Here is a 23,656-nt window from a genome sequence, read left to right as displayed (position 1 = left end):
ACATTTTTAGTTATTCATTATTATATTTATTCATTATTTTAACTAAAAATGTGATGTCTACGTCGATACCAGAAATCTTTATCAAGAGAAAATATGAATGATGTGAACCTCTAAAAATGGAATTGATGAAGGAACCAGTCTATTTTTTTGTTTTTCACTAAAAAGAAAAGAAAAATCTCCAAAAAAAAAATTAAAAGGAATCAATAGTAGTTTTAAAAAAATACAAAAAATAATTAAATTTTTAATGGTGGAAGGTGATTGATGTACAACAGAAAAGAAAATAAAAAAATAAAATTAGAGTTGAATCAAATCGTAATATTTTTATTGTAAAAGTAAAATGGTATCTTCTAAAATCAAAGATTTAATGATATTTGACAACGTATTTATTTAATTCCATGAAGCTGAATTTAAATAGGAAACTTCACACGTTGATAGGTACGAAGTATAAAAATTAGTTCCATATCAATCTATCCAATTATTTATTTCTAAAGAATATAAAAAGAATATAAATAAATTAATTATAGAATTGTTTTTACAATTATTTTCTATTTTTATTTGATGAAGATATATTTATGAAATTTTTTGATTTAACCTAAGAAAGTTATTTCTGATAGTAGAAGATAAAATATTAGTTTTGAGTGAAGATATATCAACAATTAACTTTCTCTATTGACAACGAAATAATTTATTTTTAATAAAAACTATTGTTTTCATAAAAGAGTAAGTATTAGTTTTTTTAAAGCATATCTATCCTTTTAAGAAGAATAAGAACTAATAATAATCAATGAAATATTATATTGATAAATTATTTTTATTGATCCCTTGAAGAATATAGATAAGTTTAGAATACTCCAAACATAATCTGAGGTAACGGTTGAAATAATAAATTAAATATAGGAAAGACAATAAGATGCAAGGAAACATTCGAAATCATTTACCATTGATCTAAAACTTTTATCTTATAAATTAATATTAATTTGAATAAAATCTTATCATATTCCTTTATATAGGATATATAATTTAGTAGAAGGTATTTATCTCATTATATTACTTTAGTATGGCTTCGAATAGAACTTTTAATTTAGTAGTTGATTCTTTTAGTTTAATATTCTCCAAATTTTGATTCTGTTTGGTATGTGTTTTATCTTATTTATTTGTTTAAGCCCTTATTCATATCAATTATACTATTCTTTTATAGTGAACCATAATTTATAAGTTTCTATTCTCTAGTAGAATTAATAATGTAAATGAAAATAATAAAAAAGAATTCACCGCTAGATTAACAGATTTGGTTTTAAGGAGATCTTCGAGAAGTTAGAAGTTTTAGTTGCTGACTCCAATATACACTTCTTCTTGAATTGTTTAAGGCAGGTTTCTAAACTATTCAAAGGATCTGTTGGCTGCATACCAGAGGTACTGGATCTGCTAATCAAGTAGGTATCTATAAAGTCGAAAAATTCATCCTCTCCTTATTTTATGAATTAGGAATGGAAAAGAAAAAAAAAGAAAGAAAAGAAAATAAGAAAAAGGAAGTTGACGAAAAAACCAATTGAAAGAAAGGATAATTACCATTAGAATTCTATAGCATCTATCTGATTAGAACTTTCATAAACAGATAGTAAAAGTAAAATTCACTGAATTGATTTGGAGAGATTCGAAGACATCTTGCGATCCACACTTTTTTATCCTAAACATTGGGAAGATAGAGGTACGGAAGAAGTAAAATGTTTGTAAAGTTTTCTAAAACAAAAACATAAATAACTTATAATTTATTTTCTTTTATTTAAATTTCAAAACTATTGTTTTGAACAAATACTACTTTATTTAATTTTTTAATTTTAGATATCGATAATAATAAAGATGGAAATATTTAGGTTGTTGTGGTTTAATTGTTGTTGTGTCTTTTTCATGTATCCCTAGTAAAAGATTACAAGGTTTCACACAGGTCATTACAATTGGCTCTGTAGGATCTTGGAGAGCTTTCGATAGATTTAAGGAAAGGAAGACCACTCATACAGTAGTCACGCGCACTACTAGGGTTGGTCAGCGAATAGCAGAAATTGTACATCTGTTGGTATACACCGGTCTGACATGTGTTTGAGCAAGTCGGTATGATGACATCGGCCATTACCATTGTCAGACAGATCAATGCGAAAATGACAAGTATAATCTTCATTTTTGAATCGGATTCTTTGTTTGAAGAATTTTAACGGTGTTGGGTTGTTGTTGTTGTTTAAGGATTGACTTGGATAAGTAAACTCTAAACTTGGTTTAGATTACCTTGTTTGATTTAGTAGAATATTTTCCAATTAAAAAAAAAAAAAAAAAAGCAGATAGATAGAAATAAAATATGATTCAACAACTTGTTTATATTGTTTGGAAATGAAAATTTTGCTGAACAATCACTCGCATTAAGACCAAACCTTTTATATTAATAATAACCCTTTGTTTGTACTATAATGATATTAAAATTCATATGAATAATGTGTTACTTGTTCAATTATTGTAGCATGTAAAAACAACACTCATTCACACACACATATATATAGCAGAAATACAATTCTTTTCATCAAATGGTAACAGCTGTTTCACTATAAATACTATTGCAACTTAATTTTCATTCAACAAAATAAGGATTGACCGCATTGTGAAATTAAAATATGTTAATCAGAAAACTGATTGTTGTAAATGAAATGAATGTGTTTTGAATGATGATGAGTGGTGGAATTTCGATTAAAAAAGTTAGGTACAGTAATGAAGTGATCACCAACAAATGTATTTTATTTTTTAACTCAATGAGTTTTGATTACATTTTATCTTATTCACTTCATAGTAGTAGTAGTAGTGATAGAGGTAACAATAAAAGTATGATAAAAAAAAAAACAAAAAAAAACAAAAAAAAACAAATAAATGAAAAAAACACTACATGTGGTATGTAATCAACTATAGTTATTTGTTTAGTGATAGGTATATGGTTGTTGTTTTTTTTTTCAAGTTTATGTACTCAAACAAAATGTTTGTTTTTTACTATAAAACACAGTGATTTTTGTTAGAGAGTGTGTTAAAATTAGAATGAGTATTCATGATCAGCGATAAATAATTGTATAAGATCACTTTTTCATCAGTAAGCTAGCTATGTTGTGAAAAGCATTGAAGTTTAGTTGTAATGTCTTAATATATATCAAATTTCAACCTTCGAACCAATACAGACATTTCTTTATTTTTCTTATGAACATTATCAAATAAAATAATAATATATTTTAATTAACTATATAAATATCTTTAATACAAATTATATTTATTTCTTGGCAATTAGAGATGATAAGTACTACCTAACATTATAACCTAACTATTTAAAATCCAATTTTTTATTTTTTTAAATATTTGTATCCGATTTTTATCCTATTTACTTTATGAGATGTTGACCACAAAAATAGTTTGAACAATATTGTGCAAATAAATATGAAATTTGAATAAAAAAAAAAATAGATCGCCAATAAAAACTGATTTTTGGCATTGTTAAAATATCTTTTTACTTTGTTTAATCATTCTTTATTATATATTTATTTACAATCAAGACTATTAATATCTAAAATATTTTATTTAACTTTTATTTTTATTATTTTTATTTTTGTATTGTACTCTTATTCCTATTTTGACAGAACTCTTTTGTTAAAATTAACAGTTGTTGAATAAATATCATTGATAGCAATCATTTCATCTCTCATCACACAACAAATCAAAACAAACACACCAAGTTTTAAATTTTTATTTTAAACACCACCATATCAAGGAGCTACTACTCAAAAGCATTCCTATCATTGCAAACTGAGAAGTTCAACCGTTGAATAACGATTCTTTGTTTGCCTATTCTTCATGCCATTTCAAAGACAAGCTGTCAATCCACTAACCTACCTTAACAAAAAAGAAGGGTGACTTTATAACGTTTCATCATTATCAATCTATAATAATAATAATATCAAAAAATAAAATAATAACAATTAAATATCTATCATCTATATAACAATCAGCACTTTATCTATTTAATAACACCTATTAATCTTTATAATTCTCACCCTTCTTTCAGTTTATCAAATCAAAAATTACATCTCTTCAAATCTCTTAAACATATACATCATTATCATTTGAGAATAATATATATATATTTATAAAGAAATGAATAGATACTTTAATTTACTTCCTTTGTTTGTATTCTTAATGATACTTTGTCTCTATATTGCAAGCTATCAAGGTAATATAACTTTATAATTATAATGAATGATATTATACTTATGATACTATATTTTTTCTTATTATTAAAGTCTATTGGTTCAGGATTTTTTGGGGTGGAGGCAATAAGACCTATTTCTATTACAATGATTTTAAGAATATAAATTCAACAATGTCCAGTGTTGAATCATTTGATAACATGGAGAAAACACTCAGTTTGTTGCAGCTGTGTATTGCATTGATGACTCTGTCTTTAGTGTGTGTAGTCGTCATCATTCTTCTCCATAGTATCCTATTGCTCGGTTTTAAGAAGTCGTCGTCACTCGTTCCACGTACATCACGTCTATTCTCTGTGGCTTCGTTCATCTCTGTCTCTGTATCGATTATTTATTTCACAAGAATCATGCATACCATTGAAGATGTAAGTATATCTTTATAATTTATTTCACATTTTATTTACTTTATTAACTTTTTTTTTGATTGATTGATTGATTTCAATTGATAAATTTTTAATTATTATTAAATTATAGGATTGCAAAGCAAAATCAGACAAGATACCTTTGCGATGTGATCTTTTGCCGGATGACAAAGGATTCATAAGAAAGAATAGTAATAGTACTAGTGATTCATTCGCTGAGCCCACCTTAGAGACTGTTGGTTGGCAACCTTACACAGGATGGGTAGTCATCACCATTTGTGGATTCCTCAATCTTATCGGCATTATCATTGTTTGGGTAATCACTCTCCGAAAAGAAAAGAGAAGAAAGTACAAACCAATCGATGATGAACAAATGTTAATTTGGAATACGCCAATTTAAAAGATATCCAGATATATCTAGGTTTATTATTTCAATAGAAACATAAATTTATATTCGAGATCATCAAAAAATCTACATAAAATAATATCAATTTATTGAATTAAAAATAAATAATTTTTCAATTCTATTTATATTGTAATTACATTATGGTGTCAAAATTAAAGTGATAATTCAATTCGAGAAGTTTAAACTCTTCTATTTATTTAAATTTTTTGACCAGGAACTAACAAAAAGAAAAGATGGATGCTTATTTTTTTGGGGAATCTCAGGAACAAAAAAAAATAAAAATAAATAATGGTGTTTTTAGATGATCATTGTGCTCACTTTTGGGATCTTACTATTGTTAAGTTATTAAAGTTTAAAATACCGATTATAATTAATTGGAATTTTCATTGGGTTGTTCGAGAGGAATTAAAAAAATGTTCATCTTAGGTTAGGATCAGTCATCAAAATGACCGGAATTAGAATTGCAAAAAAAATTTTAAAAAAATTTTAAAAAAGTGTCTGATAAGATCAGGTTAAATTTGCAGCTGTTTTAAAAACTCATCAAAAGATTTTTAGATTTTTTAATTTTTTTTTTGTTTTTTTTTTTGTACAAAATTTTAAGCATGTATAAATTGTCAACGATAAGACTTTTCATCATTTGTGTACAATCATCTTAAACGTTGTTTTAAATAACTTTGTTTTTTTTTTTTGTTCTATTTATAATTATTAGTATATACTTATCTTTAATAAATACTCTTTTAAAAACAAAAAAAAAAAACAAAGAAATGCAACCAATTTCTGAAAAACAATGTATATTCTCATCAGAGGAGATCAAGAAATCGATTGTGACAGCTGACAATATTACTCCGTTCCACTTGTATCACGGTGATAGAATATTAGAGAATGGAAAGAAAATGCTAAGTGCCTTCAGACAATATTTTCCGAGTTATACCAACTTTTTCGCAGTGAAGGCTACACCAAATCCACATATTCTCTCACTTTTGAAATCCATTGGCATGGGTGTCGACTGTAGCTCACTTGCAGAGTTATTGTTAGCTGAAAAAGGTAGGTCATCACCAATCACCACACAATTTCATTTTTCCCCACAAAAAAAATAACATAAAATATTAATGTTTTTTGCCCAAATATTATTTATAGTCGGACTCAAAGGAAATGAAATTATGTTCACCAGTAACAATACACCAAAGTCAGAATATATAAAGGCATATGAATTGGGTGCAACCATTAATTTGGATGATATTACACAGATCGATTACTTGCACGATGCATTGGGTGGAAAGATGCCAGAGATGGTGTCACTCCGATACAATCCAGGTCCACTCAAGAATGGCAATTGCTTCATCGGTAAGCCACAGGAAGCCAAATTCGGATTGACTGGAGAACAACTCTTTGAAGCCTACGCCAAACTCAAGAGTCTTGGTGTTAGCAGATTCGGATTGCACTGCATGGTTGCCTCCAACGAGTTGAAATTGGAGTATTTCGAGGAGACTGCCGTTCTTCTCTTTGAGACACTGGTAGCGGTCGCCAAGAAACTAGATATCGGCTTTGAAATGGTGAATCTCGGTGGTGGAATCGGTATTCCCTATCGTCTCGACCAGACTGCCGTCGACTTTTACAGACTCGCTCAATTGATCGATGGCCAATTCCAAAAGATCGTGGTGCCAGCTCAGTTGAAGCAACTTCCAAGCATCGTTACAGAGTGTGGACGTGTCGTTACCGGACCATATGGTGTATTGGTCACCAAAGCAATTCATTCAAAGTCGATCTATCGTGAGTATATTGGTGTCGATGCTTGTATGGCCAACTTGATGAGACCTGGAATGTACAATGCTTATCACTATATGTCGGTGTTGGACTCTGAGAAGAGAGATGATCAAACCACCAAGAAATACGATATAGTCGGATCACTCTGTGAGAACAACGATAAGTTTGCAGTGGATCGTGAGCTCCCAGTGATCAGTCGTGACGACGTCATCATTATCCACGACACTGGTGCACATGGTCATTCAATGGGTTTCAACTACAACGGTAAACTACGTTCTGCAGAGTATATCCTATTGGGTGATCAAATCAAGTGTATTCGTCGTGCTGAAACTTACGATGATTTATTTAGAACACTAGACTTTGACCTTAAATTATAGAAACATTGTACAAAATCATTATTATTTTACAGAATAACTTTAATTAATATTTATTATCTATTTATATAAATAAATAAGATGTTTATTAATATGTAAACAAAAGTATAACCTATTACTTAATTAACAACTATTATTATTATTGTTTATTGATTCTATTTGTTGTTGTTCTTGTTCTTGTTCTTTTTGTTGATGATCTAGTTGTATTACTATATTATCAGAACTAGAAGATTCTACTTTTTCAACATGTTTTTGATCAACTATTTGAACTTGCTCTTGTAATTGTGTTATGCTATTATTATCTGTGCTCATAGTTATATCACTATTATTATTATTACTATAGAAAGAACTATGATTATTATCAATACTAGTTATGTTTTGAATGAGAAAATTAAAACAATGGGTATTACTATAGAGAGTTATTGCTGGTATTAAACTAATATCATTGTAAATTGAATTATCTTGGTTACCATTGTTATTGTGATTATTATTGCTATTGGTGTTTGTTGACTCAAATTCAAATTGTCTCTCACCAAATGAAGTTGCAATGATTGATAATGATGGATGAAAAGAAGCAGAATTGATACACTGCTGTTGTGAAAGTTGTTGATTGTGTACAAGTGTAGAGGATGTCGATGAGGTTGGAGAGGAATGAAGATCATATGTCATTAGATGTCCGTCTTGTGTACCGGTGATGAGATATCGACCACCGAATCCAATGTCGAATTGATACCTTTGATTGCTATCGACTGTTCTCAACAATTGGTGTGTCTCTACTGCGACGGTCTGTCGCAGATCCCATCCAATGATATACTCTGACCTTCGGTAGCCAGCATAAAGATGAGTGCCATCCGGTGAGAACTTCAACTGTGTAATTCCACGAACGGGTGCACCACGAGGATAAGGCAAGATATCGACAAGCTGGTCACTTGCGGCATCAAACAGCCCTATATTTCCATTGTATGTCGCAACTGCGTAGAAACCACTTTGATTCGATCGGTCAAACTCTATACAACTGACAATTCCAGGTAAACCTGGGAAGTAATCTTTCTTTGATTGTCTATGTCCACGTTTTATACATGTTGGAAACTCGTCATACTCTGATCCAGGTCTTTCAATATCAAATATCTTTATACTCTTTTTAAAACCACCATATATTCTATTTGTTGATTGTTAATATGCTACTTGTATTACACTATACTCGAAACTGGTAAATACAACTTACTTTTTACCATCATTACTAAATTGTATTGATATAGGTGACTCTATATCATCTACATCTTGCCATGGTATGTATGAACATAGTAGACTACCATTGAATGCATTCCATAGATGAATAGCAGAGTCTCTACTTGACGAAGCGAATAGACATGTTTCTGGTAACGTTGAATTCATGTATGGATACCAACAAAAGTCATAAATAGTATCATACTCCCTAACATCAAACACATGCCTTAATGAATGTTTACCATTTTGAACATCTGTACTTTAAGAAAGATTAACATTAATAAAATAATTATTATTATATGTAATTTAGTAATTAGATTTACATACTTTAATTCATATAATCTTAATTGTCTATCTTCAGTTGCTGAAAGTAGGCAAGAACCATCGGGAGACCACTTTATACCCTTTACAAAATTATTAACTTTATTCTCTCTAAAAATATTAAAATTTATAACTTCATCATTATCACTGTTACTCATTATAAATAGATATTATATATATCTTGATCAATCCGATTTCCTAATATATTAATTTGTTGATTGATCACACACTTAAGTGTTGTTTATGACTAAAAACACTACTTTTTTTTAAGTAATTTTTTTTAATAAATATTATTTTATTTTATTATTATATTATATAGTTTTGATTTATATTATTTATAACTCATCCTTGACAGACTTTTCTTCGTTCTTAATAACCTTGACTTCTTCAACCTTGACCTCTTCGACCTTGGTGTCTTCGGCACCGGCCATGTGATCTGGCAATGGAGTGTCTGGGAATTGGCATGATTGGTATTTGGCAACCAATTCGTCGGCGTCAAAGAAGTCCTTCAAAACCTTGATCTTGAAATCCTTGTCGTATTGGATGGTGACGATACCTCTGGAGTAGAGACGGCAGTTGTTCTTGGTCATAAAGAGGGTGGTACGCTCAAAGGCAGCGTTGTAACCAACGACATGGGCTGGTCCAGTGATGTAGGTTTGCATTTGGTTAAAGTTCTCAATGATGAACTTCTCACAACGCGAAAAGATTCTCTTGTGACCACCACCGATGACGTTCTTTCCGGCTGGGTACTCAATGACACCGTCAGCCGAGAGTGTATCAACCATACGTCTACAATTGATTGGGAATCCACTCCAATTATTCTCCCAAACTTCCAATTCCTTTCTAACTCTTTCCTCAACTGTACCATTGAACCTTTAATTTGACAGTTAGTATCATTTTAATCATGTTCATTTGTTTTTGTGTTTCAGTTCAATCTTACTTTGCAGTTTCAGTACCGAATGAGACTTGGAATAACAATCCCAATACGATGGTAACAAATAATAGTTTCATCATTTTTCTTCTATATATATTATATATCTATATTATAAATATTTTAAACAAATTAATTATACAACAAAATAAAATTTGAAAATCAAATCAAAAATATTTAAAACCTGTATGAATCAAATTAAAGAAAATATCAGGTGCATTGTCATCGTTGTTTTTTTTTTAAAAAAATCAAATTGAAAAAAAAAAAAAGTACTGGACACCCACATACCAATACCCAGCTTTTAGATTTTAAACAAAAAAAGCATAAAAAATTAACCGATAAAGAATGTTCCAAAGATTTGTTTGGTAAAAATTGCTGGTCAAATTCCAATGATAAAAAATATTAACCTGCCGAATCATTTATAATAGCTAACAAGAAAAGATATGGAAATATATTTGAAACTCTTAATATAAATATTGATATCAATTGAAACATTACAAATTAATATATAATTTTTTTTTATTTTATTTTAAAAATTAAATAATAAGACAATCATTTTTTTCACATTGATAAAGTAGATTGAGTTGTATTTGAAGGAGCAGTTGGATTCGGTAGGATTAATCGGTATTGATTCGATGCTGTGTCGTTTTTCATTGTGATGTTACCAAGTATTGCATCGATTTGATAGGTTTGCTTTTTGCCCTCGATGTAATAGCGATCGTCATCATCCTCTACACATTGGTATCGAACGACATCCACTGACTTTAGCTTTGGATCCGATGGATCTTTGCTAGAGTAACCCAGTACTTTACCAACAACAAAGTCATGACCTGTTGCCGTTCTCAGTGCAATGAAATTTCCGATTTTTGGTGGTGACAGTTCGAGTGGTGCACCACGGTTCTTTGTTGGACTCTGATGTTGTTGTTGTTGTTGTATCTGATGATGATGTTGGTGGTTGTTGTTATGATTGTTATTTACAGTGAAAAGTGAAGTGGTGGTGGTTGTCGATGTGGTTGTAGTTGATGTGACAGCTGCTGCTGTTGTTGGCTGTGTTGCCATCAATGATGATGTTGATGCTGCTGATGAAGGTGAAGATGATGAAGATGGTGATTGGCGTGCTTGAGAAATGATTGGCTTCGGTGGTTTCTCTAAAAATAATAATTCTTTTGTATGTTGATGATTCGCCAGTAGTGATCCTTGTTGATTTAAATTGTCGACGCTGCTGCTGTTGGAATCCACCAGTGTTGCTGTCGATTGTCCAAATAGATCTCTTGTTATGAATTCATCGGATGACTGTGTGGAGATTGAAGAGTTGTCTTCCTCCTCTTGCTCATCCTCTTCAGATTCAAATGACTTTCTCTTTTTACTCGAGTTTGTTTGTTTGTTGGGTGTTGTTATTTTGTTTGCTGTTGTTTTAGATGCTGCTGCTGTTGTTGTTGTTGTTAAATTTTGTTTGGGCGATGCTACTACACCAATCTTTAGCTGACGACGAATGAGTGGATTGTTGCTGATGTTGATATTCGGTCGTGAGATATTAGATGCGATTGGTGTTGAAATTGGTTGTCTACGAACTGAGTTTAGCTGTGGATATTGACGATAGCTGGCATAAGGTGTCATAGGTGTGGAAGCGGGTGTTGAATCAATGGAAGATGTATTAAATATTAATGGTGTTGTATCAAATAAAAACATGTTTGAACTTTGTTGTTGTTGTTGTTGTTGACGATTGGAAATAGTTGTTTTTGTTGTAATGGTTGGAATTGTTGTTGTTGAAAATGTTGATGAGGATGATGTTGTGTTTGAGTTTGTTGGTATGAGTGAATTCAATTTGGGTGCAATGAAATTGGTGAGATTCACTTCGAAGCGTTTGTAGCGATCGTTCCATATGAATTTCGGGTTGGGATCGGTATCATTGGAGATATCCCACCATGAGAATCTGACATTGAGTGTCTCGCGTTCACGCACAAATGTATCGGAGAAGAGCTGGATGAATGCCTTGTTGGTCTGCAAGTTGTTGTGCTTCTCAAGGTAGCGATTCAGCCACATCGATCCATTCTCGCGCAAACATATCAGTGTCAGCAGTGGATCGATGTCGGTTGGCTGCAAAAGATGGATATATCGACCACCGGACAAGCTTGCCAACTCCTCGTAGAACAACTGTGAGTGCATATTGTGCATACATTGCACTCCATACATTCTCACACCAATCTTTGTCAGGAAATGCAACTCGTTTCTCCAATACAAATGTTGATCGGTATAACTTGGTGGATGTGGAACATCGTCTCCAAACAACACAATTGCCTTGATTGGTTGATTGATTGATTGATTTGAAAGTTTAGTAACCGATATTTTCAAATTGTTGTTTCTTCAAATTTTTGTTATTTTTTTTTCTACTTACTTTTTTTGAATTTGTAGACCATGGAAGTTCACGTGACTTTCTCAGTACGTATTCATAGGACTCTGGTGCGTCGCCACCGTCGGTCTTTTCAACTTTGTTGATAAACTCGATGATTTCGTTGCAATCGTTGGTGAACGGGAGAATGGAGATAGCGCATTTGTAGGGATGACTGGTTTCAGTGTTGTCGTCACAATAGTCGCCGTGAGCGATGATCGCTATCCGCAGAAGTGGTATCATCTCAAACAGACGAAACAAACTGTCTTTGAATGGCGTAGTTTTCATTCGTTCGAAAAACTTAAACATTCTGCCGGTGGTATCGAATGAGAATACCATCTCCAGAGGAATCGTACTGTTGTCTCTCGGTATTGTCATGTAATTCTGTAGCTTTAAAGGTGATACCGATATCGATTCCAATAGCTTCACCCTATATATACTATCATTGTCATTGTAATCGTTGTCCTCTAGAGATGAACTATCACTATCACTTTCACTTTCACTTTCACTTTCATCTTGAATATCACTATCTAAAACAACTTGATTTGAAACATGTTTTGATGATGATTTTGTCAAATGTTTAGATGATGATGATGATGATTGATCTGAAATAGTAGTACCACTACCACCATTCAATAACCATGAAAATAGAGTCATTTCTCTATTTTTTTTTCTTTTTATCCTATAGTTCTTTCTTATAAATGAATGATGATAACTTCTAAAAGATAATCTTTGTTTTTTAAAAAAAAAATATCTGGTTAAAAACTGAAAAGTAATTATTTAATATTTTTTTAATTTGATATAAAAATATTTATAAATAATATGAATATGTAAAACTATCTTTATTTACACTACATTATGAAGATAATTATTTATTGATGTTTGTTTTTTTTGTTTTGTTTTTTTTTAAATTATAAATAATGTTGTTAAAAAAGTCATATAATGTGTGTGTTGGTCAAAACTGAACAGCCCATCTTCTTCACTCAAGTCACCCATATTTTTTTTGAAAATATCAAAAAACATGAAAGTTTTTAAATGATTAACGGAAAAAATAAAAAACATGCAAATTCCTATTAAATGAATGGATCAATAAAATAAATATTTCTAAATTAATATAAACCGAGAATAAAAAAATATCTATAAATTTTGTTTTTTTAATAAGCAAAATAATTATTGTTAAATTTATTAAATTAGCTTTTAATGATTGGTCGACCATTATTACTATTATTGATTGCTAACACATTAATATTAATATGAGTGATGATGATGATTGAGAAAAGAAAATGTGTGTTTGATGATAATTGATTGATTAAATAAAATAAAAATAAAAAGTGGTGGTTTGATTTCTTTTTTGCTTTGTTGATTTAAAGAATTAACTTGTTGTAGGTGGTGGTGTAGAGGTTGTAAATCTCTGGTTGGTTTTGAGCGAGGATGTTTGGTTCCATCATGAAACAAACAAAGGTGGTGACGACACCAGAGTAGACGACTTCGAGGGCGACCAAGACAAATGAGAGGGTGGTGAAGAAGGCAAATACACCACCGTAGGCAGAGCTGTATCCGATTTGCGAAACGATCACACCAAAGATACAACCGATCATACCTGCAAGGAAGACAGACATTGAGAGAGCAGTGCTGATAAAGTTGTCGTTGACGACCAAGTCGGCACCACGGTTCTTGAAGAGCTCAAAGGTGTCCTTGGCTGCGTCGCAGTACGACTTTCCGTAGATGGCGACTTGGGTGTAGGCGTAGACATTGATGAATTGGACGACCGATTGCATGATCGAGAGAATACAGGAGAGGATGCAACCGACAAACTTGAGGAGACCGTTGTCCGAGGATTGCAATTGGTTGGCCATGTAACGCATGGTCGAGATGATGGCGATCAACAACGATCCAAAGCAGATCGATCCGAACGAGGTAGTCATGGCACGACGGAACGAACCGAGTGTTGGATTTGGTCCCATTCCGACAGAGCCGTCGAGGAAGTACCACGATGCAAACAAACCGGAAACGGTGGTGTGTACGACGTTCTTGATGACGTTGGTCACCCAGTAGAAGGAGAACACCATGTAGATCGAGAGGAAGTAGTAGCCGGCATCGGAGAATGTCCAGTAGATTCTAGAGACGGCGGCAGTCCAGAGGATCAGCCAAACGAAATTGAATGCCATCGAGTAGAATCCGATTCTAAAGGCGGCTGGGAAACGTTGTAGCAACTGGACAGAGGTGGTGAGGAGAGCGGCGGTAAAGTCGATTCTCTTACGCCACACGAGGAAAAAGACAAACAAGACGACGACACTAATCACCAAGATGATGCCGAGGAAGATGTTACCGAGTGCGAATGCGACGATCATCATAACGGCTGTCAAGACGATGTTGGCGATAAAGGTGTAGAGAATCAGTGGACGAGCATGGTTTTGAGCCAGCTTCAACCAACCGTAAATATAGAGTGCAGAAACAACGACACTGACAAATAAACTCAAAATCAACTGACCGTATCCACCGCCGTAGCTGTAGGAATAATTGTAGTTGTAGTAGTAGTAGTATGGATGTCTACCGAGAGAGATAAAGAAAATAATAGCGAAAACAGTGAGATGAACAACAAATAAGACGGTATAGAGAACGTCCTGACGCTTTGGTGCGACTGGGAACTTTGCTTCGGTCTCATGGTAGACGAATTGCTGTGGTGGAATCATGATTGGCACCATTCCTGGAGCGGCACCAGGCATTTGTTGTGGTGGTGCTTGTTGTTGTTGTCCGAGCAATGGTTGATTGGCATCATACTGTTGATTCTGATAGGTTGGTGCAACATTATAGGCACCGTTATTTGGTGCAGCATAGTAGTTGTGTTGGTATGGTGCTGGTTGTTGTTGTTGCTGTTGTTGTGGTGGTTGATAGATTGGTTGTTGATATCCTTGTTGTGGTTGTTGTTGTTGCTGTTGGGGTGGCGGGAAATAGCTATTGTAAATCGGATTACCATTGTATGGATTTCCTACCATTGGTTGTTGCGGATCGTATGGTTGTTGTTGAGCTGGTGGCTGCTGTAGTTGTTGGTAAGACTGATTATTACCAGAAACTGGTACATCATCATCTAAATTACCCATATTCTTATTTTATCTATTTATAATAAAAATAATATATAAAAGATATTTATATTATTAATATAATTTAAATAAAAACAAATTTAGGAATTGAGTTTTTTGCGAATAATATTGTTAATAATCAAAAATTAAAAAATGAAAAAATAAAAAAAAAAAATTTTTTCAAGAATCCCCCTTGGAAAACCAAGATTCATCATAACCTTTTATGTATGATTATGCGCAAAAATATAATTCCCTGTTTTACAACTTTGTTTGTCACCTTTTTTTATTGTATTCCTTTTAAAATAGTTCAAACGTTTTTTTTTTTTTTTTTTTTTTTTTTTTTGATTTTAATATTGATCAAATAAATTAAAAAATTTACAAAATATTTTGATTAAGAATTTAAACAAACTTTGGGATGATCAATAATCACATCAACGTTATTATTGTTGAATAAAATTTTATTGATAAACAAAGTTAATTTTCTCATTCCTAAAAATATTTGTAACGTTAATAATTTTGGTCATTTTGGCAAAAAAAAAATAATGATTAAATTTAATTTTGTTATTTTTTGGATTTTCAACACGATTGTTCGAACAAACACTGCTGAAAATTTGAATGAGTAACACATTTTGAACTTTGGATGCACCTATAGAATTGTAATCAAAGCTCACAAATGGATCGTTCATAAGACAAACGATAGGTATATAGCTAACAGACTATAACACAGTATAGTGCTTTGGGAAAATTCCTCAGACCCTACGATAGAAATTATCAGCAGTGATTGCATTGTAACTTCGAATTTCATGTCATTCGTTTCAACGGAGAAGGTCGCCAGCTAGACTGGAGTTCACAAGTGCCGAATGTCGTCGTTACCTTGGTCATAGTAATAGAATAATACAATTAAGTGCTCTTGTACACGATGGTTCCTCGTAAAGAAGTTCTTGTCGTCAAAGCACTCAACTCAATGAGGCTTACTCAGACGGTGCATACCCAATCCCCAACTCCCCAAATAAACTTTACTTTTTGTAAATAACAAAAAAAAAATAGCAAACAAAAACAAACAAAACAAAACAATCTCTTTTCTTCAATTTATTTAATAATAAGTTTATTATTTATCATTATTTTTTTTTTTTTTTTTTTTTTTCTTTGTTTGAATAGATTATATCATTTTATTTTAAATCCTTGCATCTATTTTTTTTAATGTTTTTTGTTTTCATTTAAAAAAGAGAATTAATTAAATAATAGATTGATGTTCACTCACTATATAAATATTAATATCATTCTTGTGCTTCATTCATATGTATTCACATACAGTAACATTCGTTTGAATATGATTCCTCATAATGTTGGAATACCATTCTGAAGTTCTGTCGACTTGGGCAAAAAAATATTATTTTTTTCTAGTTTTTTTTTTTTTTTTTCTATTTTTTTAAATTTTTTTTTTGATTATTTTTTTTTTCAGGTTTGTCGACAACCAAGCTACGAAAGAGCTCGTGGCATTATTTTAGTTTAGTAGTTTTTTTGTGCGCATACTCGTTGACATCCAATAATGCCTGCCGTTCCAGTATGTACATAGAGCAAAGTTTTAACTAGTTACAACTACAATTTATTGTTATTATATATCATTATACATATTATAGCAGTATTATTATAATTATTATTATTATAGTTATTTTATAAATTTACAATATAGTTATTTAGAAATATTTAATTTATATTTATTATTATATGTGTTATTAGCTTATCTATTATCATTTTTACAAATAATGTGTTTGAAGTTTTATTTATCTATTAAAACAAAAACTGTTTTTGAATATTTTCAAAAATAGGTTTGTTTTTTTTTAGATTTTCAAAAATAACAACTACAGCACAATTTATAATATATTATATTATAAAAAGATAAAATGGTAATATTTATTTAATAGACAATGTATATTATAGTAGTAGTACTATTTTAGTTATATATAATTTCAATAAGTTGTAGTTTAGTTTTATAACTATCTCTAAAAATATATCAAATATATTTTATCCATTTTTGTAGTATATCTTATGGATTTTACTCTTAGAGTTCAATGTTTTTATTATTCTCAATTGAAAACAAAAGATACTATCTATTAGATATCTTTAAATATAGAGATGATTTATAACTATATCTAAGAGTATATCTACAAATTATTATTCAAATGGAATAATATAAAGTCTATTACATAAAGAATATAAATATTCTAACTTTGTTTTTCTCTTTTTAATCATTTTATAGAGAGCCAAAACATCACCAAAGTCTGGTCTCAGAAGAAAGACCAACTTCAAGTTCACCATCGACTGTTCCGCCCCAGGTGGTAAGATCCTCGACGTTGCCTTGTTCGAGAAGTTCCTCCACGACAAGATCAAGGTCAACGGTAAGGCCGGTAATCTCGGTAGCGCTGTCACCATCACCCGTGACAAGTCCAAGATTGTTGTCCAAACCACCATTGCCTTCTCAAAGAGATACTTGAAGTACCTCACCAAGAAGTTCTTGAAGAAGAAGAAGATCAGAGATTTCCTCCGTGTCGTCGCCACCACCAAGAACACCTACGAATTGCGTTACTTCCAAGTTGCCGACCCAGAGGCTCTCGAAGAAGACGAATAAACTACTTAACGATATGTCAAAGCACTTCTGTTATTTATTTATTTGACCTCGCAATAAATTCTGCTCCTTTTTTGGATGTCATCAAAAACAAAAAAAAAAAACATTGTTTCTTTTTAAAATTTTTTTTTTTTTTTTTAATCATTCATTAATTATATCTTTCTTATAAAAGATAATAGATAAGATAATTGATTTAAAAGTTTTTATGTTTTGTTTTTGTTAATTTATATTTTATTATTATTATTTACAATCCTTGTAAGAGTGCATCTATATCGGCATCCGTAACTTTATTAACAGGTTCGCGCTCTGTTGATAGATAATCTCTTGAAACACCGGGCATCTTTGAATAGTTATCCAGTGAAATTTCATCTACAATCTTTGTTAATACACTGTCTGCTTCTTCATCTACTTCATCATCTTCAAACATATCTTGTAACATCCTATAGAATAGATCAAATGATAATTGATTAGAATCAATATAAATCGATTGTTGGTTTGGTTAAACCAAAAGAAAAAAGAAAGAGTTGCTGAAAACTTACTCATCTGATACTTCAGCATGATGTACTTGTTTTTGATATTCCATCATTGTTTTCTGTACTGCAGCTACATTATATTGATTGTTTGCTATTGTCATTGCCTTTGTTGCTGTTCCCATTGCCTTCATCATTGATTGATTTGTTGCCATTGTCTAAAGAAAACAAAAAAGAGATTGTTTGTTAGTTGATTACTCAGTTATTATTATTATGTCACCTAAATGAGGTAATGTATTATTGCATTTTACATACAGTTGTCTTTGTAGATACACCCATCATTGTAGTCTTCATTGCTCTCAGTTTATCTTTTTGTTCTCTTATTCGTACAATCTCTTTAGCTAGGGTTCTTGCATTTGCTTCTTGTCCTTTCTTTGCCAACGCTTTCACTTGTATTATAGTTGCTTTCTCCTGTTGATCCAACTGAAATATCTGTCTATCTAGTTCACGCTGTGATTTATTCAAATCTCTTTTCGATTCTTTTAATTGTTCTATTTGTTTTTGAAAATGTTAATATCAATAGCTAACATGTTTTCACTTAACCATAGGTGTGTCACAACAACTCAACATACTCTTTGGGTCCGGTTTACCTCCACCAAATATATTATTCATCTTTTAGTTTAGTGATTTTCTCTCTTTGAGATTTAAAATAATAATAATAATAATAATAATAATAGTTATACAAAACAGTATTAATTAAATTAATATAAATATTCCCTTGCTCACTTTATAAACTAAAAAAAAATAAAAATAAAAATAAAAACAAAAATGTTTTTTCAAAGATTTTAAAAAATGTCTCAAAAATTTGAGAAATGATTAGTGTGAATATTCAGATTAATAAACTTTTCTTCATTATCAATGCACTCATTTATTCATTTGAGTACATATTTATTCATAATTTGATTATTATCTAATAGTTGTGGGGATGCACATACTATTTTAGTTTAAAACTATTTAAATAATTTTTAGGTTCCTACCTTGAGAAAATATTTATTTTTGTTTATATGTTCTACTACCAAGTCCTCGAAAAAATAAAAACAAAAAGGTAGCTTTATAGGAAAGAAAAATTGCACTACAACTTCTATCTACCTGTAGTTAACTGATTGACTGTTATTTTTTTTTAATTATTTTTAAGAACAAATTAATAAATAAATGATTTAAAAGTTAATATATCTACTCGTCTTTGAATGTTTGATTGAGATCTATAGATTATGCTATCTTTTTTTATTTAAATCAAAGAACTTTGATTCCAAATCAAGAATAAAAAAAAAAAAAAAAAAAAAGGTTGTGGGTAAGTTTTGATCAAAAGAGATTACACTTAGACCATATCAAAAATAAAGAAAGAGAGAAAAGTTTGTTAATAGAGTTTTATTTTTATATATTTATACTCTAAGTAGTGTTGTGTTTGTTTTGTCGTATTATTTAGATAGAAATCAAGTGTCACAGACAGAGTTGATCAGTCTGTGTTGTGTTGTGTTTTGTTTTGTTTTTTTTTCGTGTTGGATAACAAACATAGTTAATTATAACAAGATTTATAATAATTATTAATTATTTTTTATACACACCATTTTGATATCATTCAATCAGTCAACCAATCAACAAAAAAAAAAAAAAAGAACTGAAAATAGTAAGAAACAGAGTGGAAGAGATAGATAAAGATAGGTAGGGTGTGGATTTATTAAATATTTATTTATATATATATATTATATAAGAATAATATGTAATATAGATAAAAAGATTAAAATAATAAATAATAATAAATTAATAAATAATCATCTAATTTAATACCAAAAGCAATTCTTAGTCTAAATTAAATCAAACAATCAAACAATTAATCATTCCACATTCAATACAAATCACATATCTTTATCTATAGTATAGTATAGTATAGTTATATATCAAAGATAGTTTTAAAATGGAGACTTTGGATGGTTACGAAATAAAATGGGTTTCGGAGGATTATTTAAAGTTTGTAATTAAAAAACAACAGCAATTGTTGAAGGAACAGGTCGAGAATGAGAACCAAGAGACGGATGCAAAAGATTTGATAATACGTCACCCAAAAGAGAAGGAAAAGAAGAAACGAAAGGAAGAAGTGTTACTTCATACAATGATGATGACTGCAGCTGTCATCGATCGGATACAAGTAGATCATAACAATAACAATAATAACAATTCAGAAGATTCAACAAGTAGCAGTAGTGATGAAAATAACTTGGTTGACATTGATAATGAATCAGATAGTACGACAATAACTACAACTACAACAACTACAACATCAGCAATATATTCTCCAACAAAATCATTCAGTGCACTAAAATTGTCATCACCAAATAAAAAGTTAAAAAGTTTGAATTTTTTGGCAAACGACACACCAACCGACCAAAATTCGATCAGTGCCAAAAAAAGTGGTAGCAGCAAAAGTGATAACATGTCATCAGAAGTAATAAATCTTAGATTTCACAATGATATCATGATAGATGGAGCCGACAATACTGTAGTGTCAACAACAACAACATCGACATCACATCACAAGAAATCAGCATTAAATCTTGTAGAGAGAGTTGGTTCCAGCACGGTCGTTGGTGACAGAACTGAGAACCAAGATAGTTTTTTCCTAAATGAAATGGAAGATAATGAAGTATTACTGATAGGTGTATTGGATGGGTAACTATAATTATAAATTTACTAATTTTATTAAAGAGAAAAAGAAAAATTATTAATTATTTATTATTTCTTTTATTTTATCATATGTTAGTCATGGTGAACAAGGAGAAGTAGCATCAACACTCGCCAATGAATCAATAAATAATTATCTTTCAAATAATATAATTGTAAATAATAGCTGTAATAATATAAGTAAGTAAAAATCGATTGTTTTCAAAAGTTGGCCAAAATTTTCTAACCAATTTTCTGAATTAATAAATAATAATAGACCAATGTATAATAGATTCTTTTAAGTTGTCGAGTGATGCTTTGATTGAAGAGGCACGTGTCTCTGATATTGATAATGGAACGACTGCGACTGTTGCGGTGGTTGGACGTGATCGTGTTTCAATTGGATGGGTTGGCGATTCGCAAGCAGTTCTGTTTCGACTGTGCAGTGTTTCACGTAGCTATCGTGCGCATCCACTGACGTCGGATCATCGTCCAGAGTCTCGTTCCGAGAAGCAGCGTATCCTTCAATCCAACGGTAGAGTCATTCACAAGAATAGCAGTTGGCGTGTAATTCCGAGTGGCGAATTCTCAGAGGCTGAGATCGCCAAGCGACGATTGGCATTGAACATGAGTCGTGCGCTTGGTCACCATATTCTCAGTCGGTTCGGAGTCACATCGGAGCCTAGTCTACAACACTCGGATTTACGTCAACACGACATTTTGATTGTCGCAAGCGACGGACTTTGGAATGCCATGGATCACCAGGCAATTGCAAACTACCTCACCAAACACCCAAAGGAAACTGCACAGGCGATAGCTAACCATTTGGCAAAAGAATCACTACGACTCTGTAAGAAAGACGACGTGCCCTGTGATAATGTTACCATTTGTTGTTATTGTAAATAAATTTAAATTCAAAAAAAAAAAGAAAAAAAAAAGAAAAAATCGTCACAACTATCATTTAAAATCTGTCGAGTGGATTCTAAACAAAACGGAATATCAATGAAAATGTTTATTAATATCCTTTAATTAATAGAATCTACAAATTTTAAGAGGTTGTTTATTTTGGATTTAGGTTTTGAACTTTCAAAGTAGGCATTGTTAAGTAGAAATAATAAGATATTTTCCAAAATTAGATTTTTTCAAATAAGGAATTTTTGGAAAGTATATCTTTCATGTAACTTTTCAGGTTCACTTACTTTTTTTTTATTTTTTATAAAGGGTTAGATGATCTTACCCCTCATCTAAAATTGAAAATTCTAATCCTTAAGATTCAATTGAATAAAAGTAGAATAACCTTTATTATTATTTTTTTTAATATAAAAAAATTATTAACAACATTATCCATTACACTTTATAAATGGATTTAAAAGCAACGGTTTTTTTTTTTAAAAAAATTTAAATTTATAATTGTAACATATATATAATTGTTTTATATTTTTTATTGAACTATTCCAAATTATTTAATAAATAAATGTTTAAGTTAAATATTATTTTATTTATAACTTTGGTATTCAGTTTATTTTTCATCCTTCAAGTTGAAAATGTTGCCGCGGTATATCCAGGTTTCTGTAGAGTCTGCAATCAAACAGTTTCTGAAGTGTCAAACTACGTAGATATAGAACCAGTTGATATCGACTTCTTAGTTCATAATTGTTGTCCGAACGTCCAACCAATGGAGCAATGTGAAGATATCATTGTAAACTATGCCCAAGATATAATCGACCAACTTAAAGATCATAGAGATGTATTGACAATATGTAAATCAATGTCTTTATGCTAATAGCAATAAAATCCATAAGTTAAACAATCGACTATTTATTAAAATGAATAAATTAATTAAATTAATTTCCAATTTGATTCAACGTTTTAGGAATAATGTCATTTTCTTTTTTTTGTTTTCTTGAAACAAACAAGTATTTGTTGTAGTTTGTCCATAGAGTCAAGTAAATAAATAAATAAAATAATACTATTTTCTGTTATATTGTATATATATATATTATATTTTATTAATTATTTACTTTCTTCATCTAATTCTTCTAAACCTTTTGCTGTATTTTTAAAATGAGATTTTAAATCTTCAGATAAATAAGTACTTTCATCAATCTCTTGCGTCAGTTTCTTAATCTTATCTCTAAAGTCTTCTCTGTGATGTGGTGCTGTGTTTGCTGTTGTGTTTATGATGTGTTCTTTAGCAATGACAAAGAGTTGATCTAGTCGTTTCTGGAATGAGTCGATCTGCTCGTTGACTACCTTTGCCTTGCCTACATCCTTTCGTACTATATTCATATTGGCGTCGAATTCGATATTGTTGAAACGATCCTCTAACTCTTTCATTGAATTATCGATCGTCTCTTGTATGTTCTTCTGATTCTGCAATTTGATTTCATCGGTCAACTTTGAATTCATTAGCATTGTATCTTTATATTTATCACCTAGTTCTGTGACTTTCCTACTCTTATCAATGAGTGACTGAGTTGAAGCTATCAGCTTATCCAGACCATCTTCATCATCATCGTTATCCTCCACTTCATTATTTCTCTTATTTTGTTTTATATTGTTACTATTATTGTTGTTATTAACATTCTTATTTCCAAATCCAAACCAATTAAATTTAAAAAGGTTTCTAGTTGCTACTCTATACATTATATATTTAAAAAAAATGAGAATGTTTCTGATCTGATTGATTTTTTTTGAAATAA

General features: G+C 30.8%; 10 protein-coding genes across 10 annotated transcripts; 5 read left to right on the top strand and 5 right to left on the bottom strand.

Moving 5' to 3' along the window:
* Window positions 1-337: 337 nt before the first annotated feature.
* On the top strand, window positions 338-1,874 carry PPL_01208 (uncharacterized protein; the record flags this gene model as incomplete). The annotated part of the gene is made up of 4 exons (XM_020572223.1): window positions 338-379; window positions 1,028-1,084; window positions 1,217-1,313; window positions 1,843-1,874. 4 exons carry the CDS (start codon window positions 338-340, stop codon window positions 1,872-1,874), a joined length of 228 nt encoding a protein of 75 aa, XP_020438081.1.
* Window positions 1,875-2,795: 921 nt separating this feature from the next.
* PPL_01207 (uncharacterized protein) lies at window positions 2,796-5,048 on the top strand (the record flags this gene model as incomplete). Its single annotated transcript, XM_020572222.1, has 4 exons — window positions 2,796-2,865; window positions 4,175-4,252; window positions 4,323-4,651; window positions 4,761-5,048. The coding sequence occupies 4 exons, from the start codon at window positions 2,796-2,798 to the stop codon at window positions 5,046-5,048; spliced, it is 765 nt and encodes a 254-aa protein (XP_020438080.1).
* A 770-nt stretch (window positions 5,049-5,818) lies between these two features.
* Window positions 5,819-7,195, top strand: ddcA (diaminopimelate decarboxylase; the record flags this gene model as incomplete). The annotated part of the gene is made up of 2 exons (XM_020572221.1): window positions 5,819-6,098; window positions 6,192-7,195. The coding sequence occupies 2 exons, from the start codon at window positions 5,819-5,821 to the stop codon at window positions 7,193-7,195; spliced, it is 1,284 nt and encodes a 427-aa protein (XP_020438079.1).
* Window positions 7,196-7,315: 120 nt separating this feature from the next.
* Window positions 7,316-8,898, bottom strand: PPL_01205 (WD40 repeat domain-containing protein; the record flags this gene model as incomplete). Its single annotated transcript, XM_020572220.1, has 3 exons — window positions 7,316-8,351; window positions 8,418-8,678; window positions 8,747-8,898. 3 exons carry the CDS (start codon window positions 8,896-8,898, stop codon window positions 7,316-7,318), a joined length of 1,449 nt encoding a protein of 482 aa, XP_020438078.1.
* Window positions 8,899-9,075: 177 nt separating this feature from the next.
* On the bottom strand, window positions 9,076-12,717 carry PPL_01204 (uncharacterized protein; the record flags this gene model as incomplete). The annotated part of the gene is made up of 5 exons (XM_020572219.1): window positions 9,076-9,613; window positions 9,681-9,761; window positions 10,237-11,524; window positions 11,849-11,969; window positions 12,067-12,717. 5 exons carry the CDS (start codon window positions 12,715-12,717, stop codon window positions 9,076-9,078), a joined length of 2,679 nt encoding a protein of 892 aa, XP_020438077.1.
* Window positions 12,718-13,424: 707 nt separating this feature from the next.
* Window positions 13,425-15,161, bottom strand: PPL_01203 (choline transporter-like family protein; the record flags this gene model as incomplete). Its single annotated transcript, XM_020572218.1, has 1 exon — window positions 13,425-15,161. The coding sequence occupies one exon, from the start codon at window positions 15,159-15,161 to the stop codon at window positions 13,425-13,427; it is 1,737 nt and encodes a 578-aa protein (XP_020438076.1).
* Window positions 15,162-16,689: 1,528 nt separating this feature from the next.
* Window positions 16,690-17,769, top strand: rpl22 (S60 ribosomal protein L22; the record flags this gene model as incomplete). Its single annotated transcript, XM_020572217.1, has 2 exons — window positions 16,690-16,704; window positions 17,401-17,769. The coding sequence occupies 2 exons, from the start codon at window positions 16,690-16,692 to the stop codon at window positions 17,767-17,769; spliced, it is 384 nt and encodes a 127-aa protein (XP_020438075.1).
* Window positions 17,770-17,918: 149 nt separating this feature from the next.
* Window positions 17,919-18,908, bottom strand: vps2A (SNF7 family protein; the record flags this gene model as incomplete). Its single annotated transcript, XM_020572216.1, has 5 exons — window positions 17,919-17,928; window positions 18,015-18,206; window positions 18,306-18,454; window positions 18,552-18,787; window positions 18,869-18,908. 5 exons carry the CDS (start codon window positions 18,906-18,908, stop codon window positions 17,919-17,921), a joined length of 627 nt encoding a protein of 208 aa, XP_020438074.1.
* Window positions 18,909-20,240: 1,332 nt separating this feature from the next.
* PPL_01200 (protein phosphatase 2C) lies at window positions 20,241-22,737 on the top strand (the record flags this gene model as incomplete). The annotated part of the gene is made up of 6 exons (XM_020572215.1): window positions 20,241-20,264; window positions 20,287-20,963; window positions 21,055-21,130; window positions 21,258-21,852; window positions 22,176-22,241; window positions 22,493-22,737. 6 exons carry the CDS (start codon window positions 20,241-20,243, stop codon window positions 22,735-22,737), a joined length of 1,683 nt encoding a protein of 560 aa, XP_020438073.1.
* A 230-nt stretch (window positions 22,738-22,967) lies between these two features.
* PPL_01199 (uncharacterized protein) lies at window positions 22,968-23,600 on the bottom strand (the record flags this gene model as incomplete). Its single annotated transcript, XM_020572214.1, has 1 exon — window positions 22,968-23,600. One exon carries the CDS (start codon window positions 23,598-23,600, stop codon window positions 22,968-22,970), a length of 633 nt encoding a protein of 210 aa, XP_020438072.1.
* Between the last annotated feature and the right edge of the window lie 56 nt (window positions 23,601-23,656).

This window comes from Heterostelium album (assembly GCF_000004825.1).
Source record: "Heterostelium album PN500 unplaced genomic scaffold PPL_contig1, whole genome shotgun sequence".
Taxonomy (NCBI): domain Eukaryota; phylum Evosea; class Eumycetozoa; order Acytosteliales; family Acytosteliaceae; genus Heterostelium; species Heterostelium album.
This window is presented reverse-complemented; position numbering and strand designations above follow the sequence as displayed.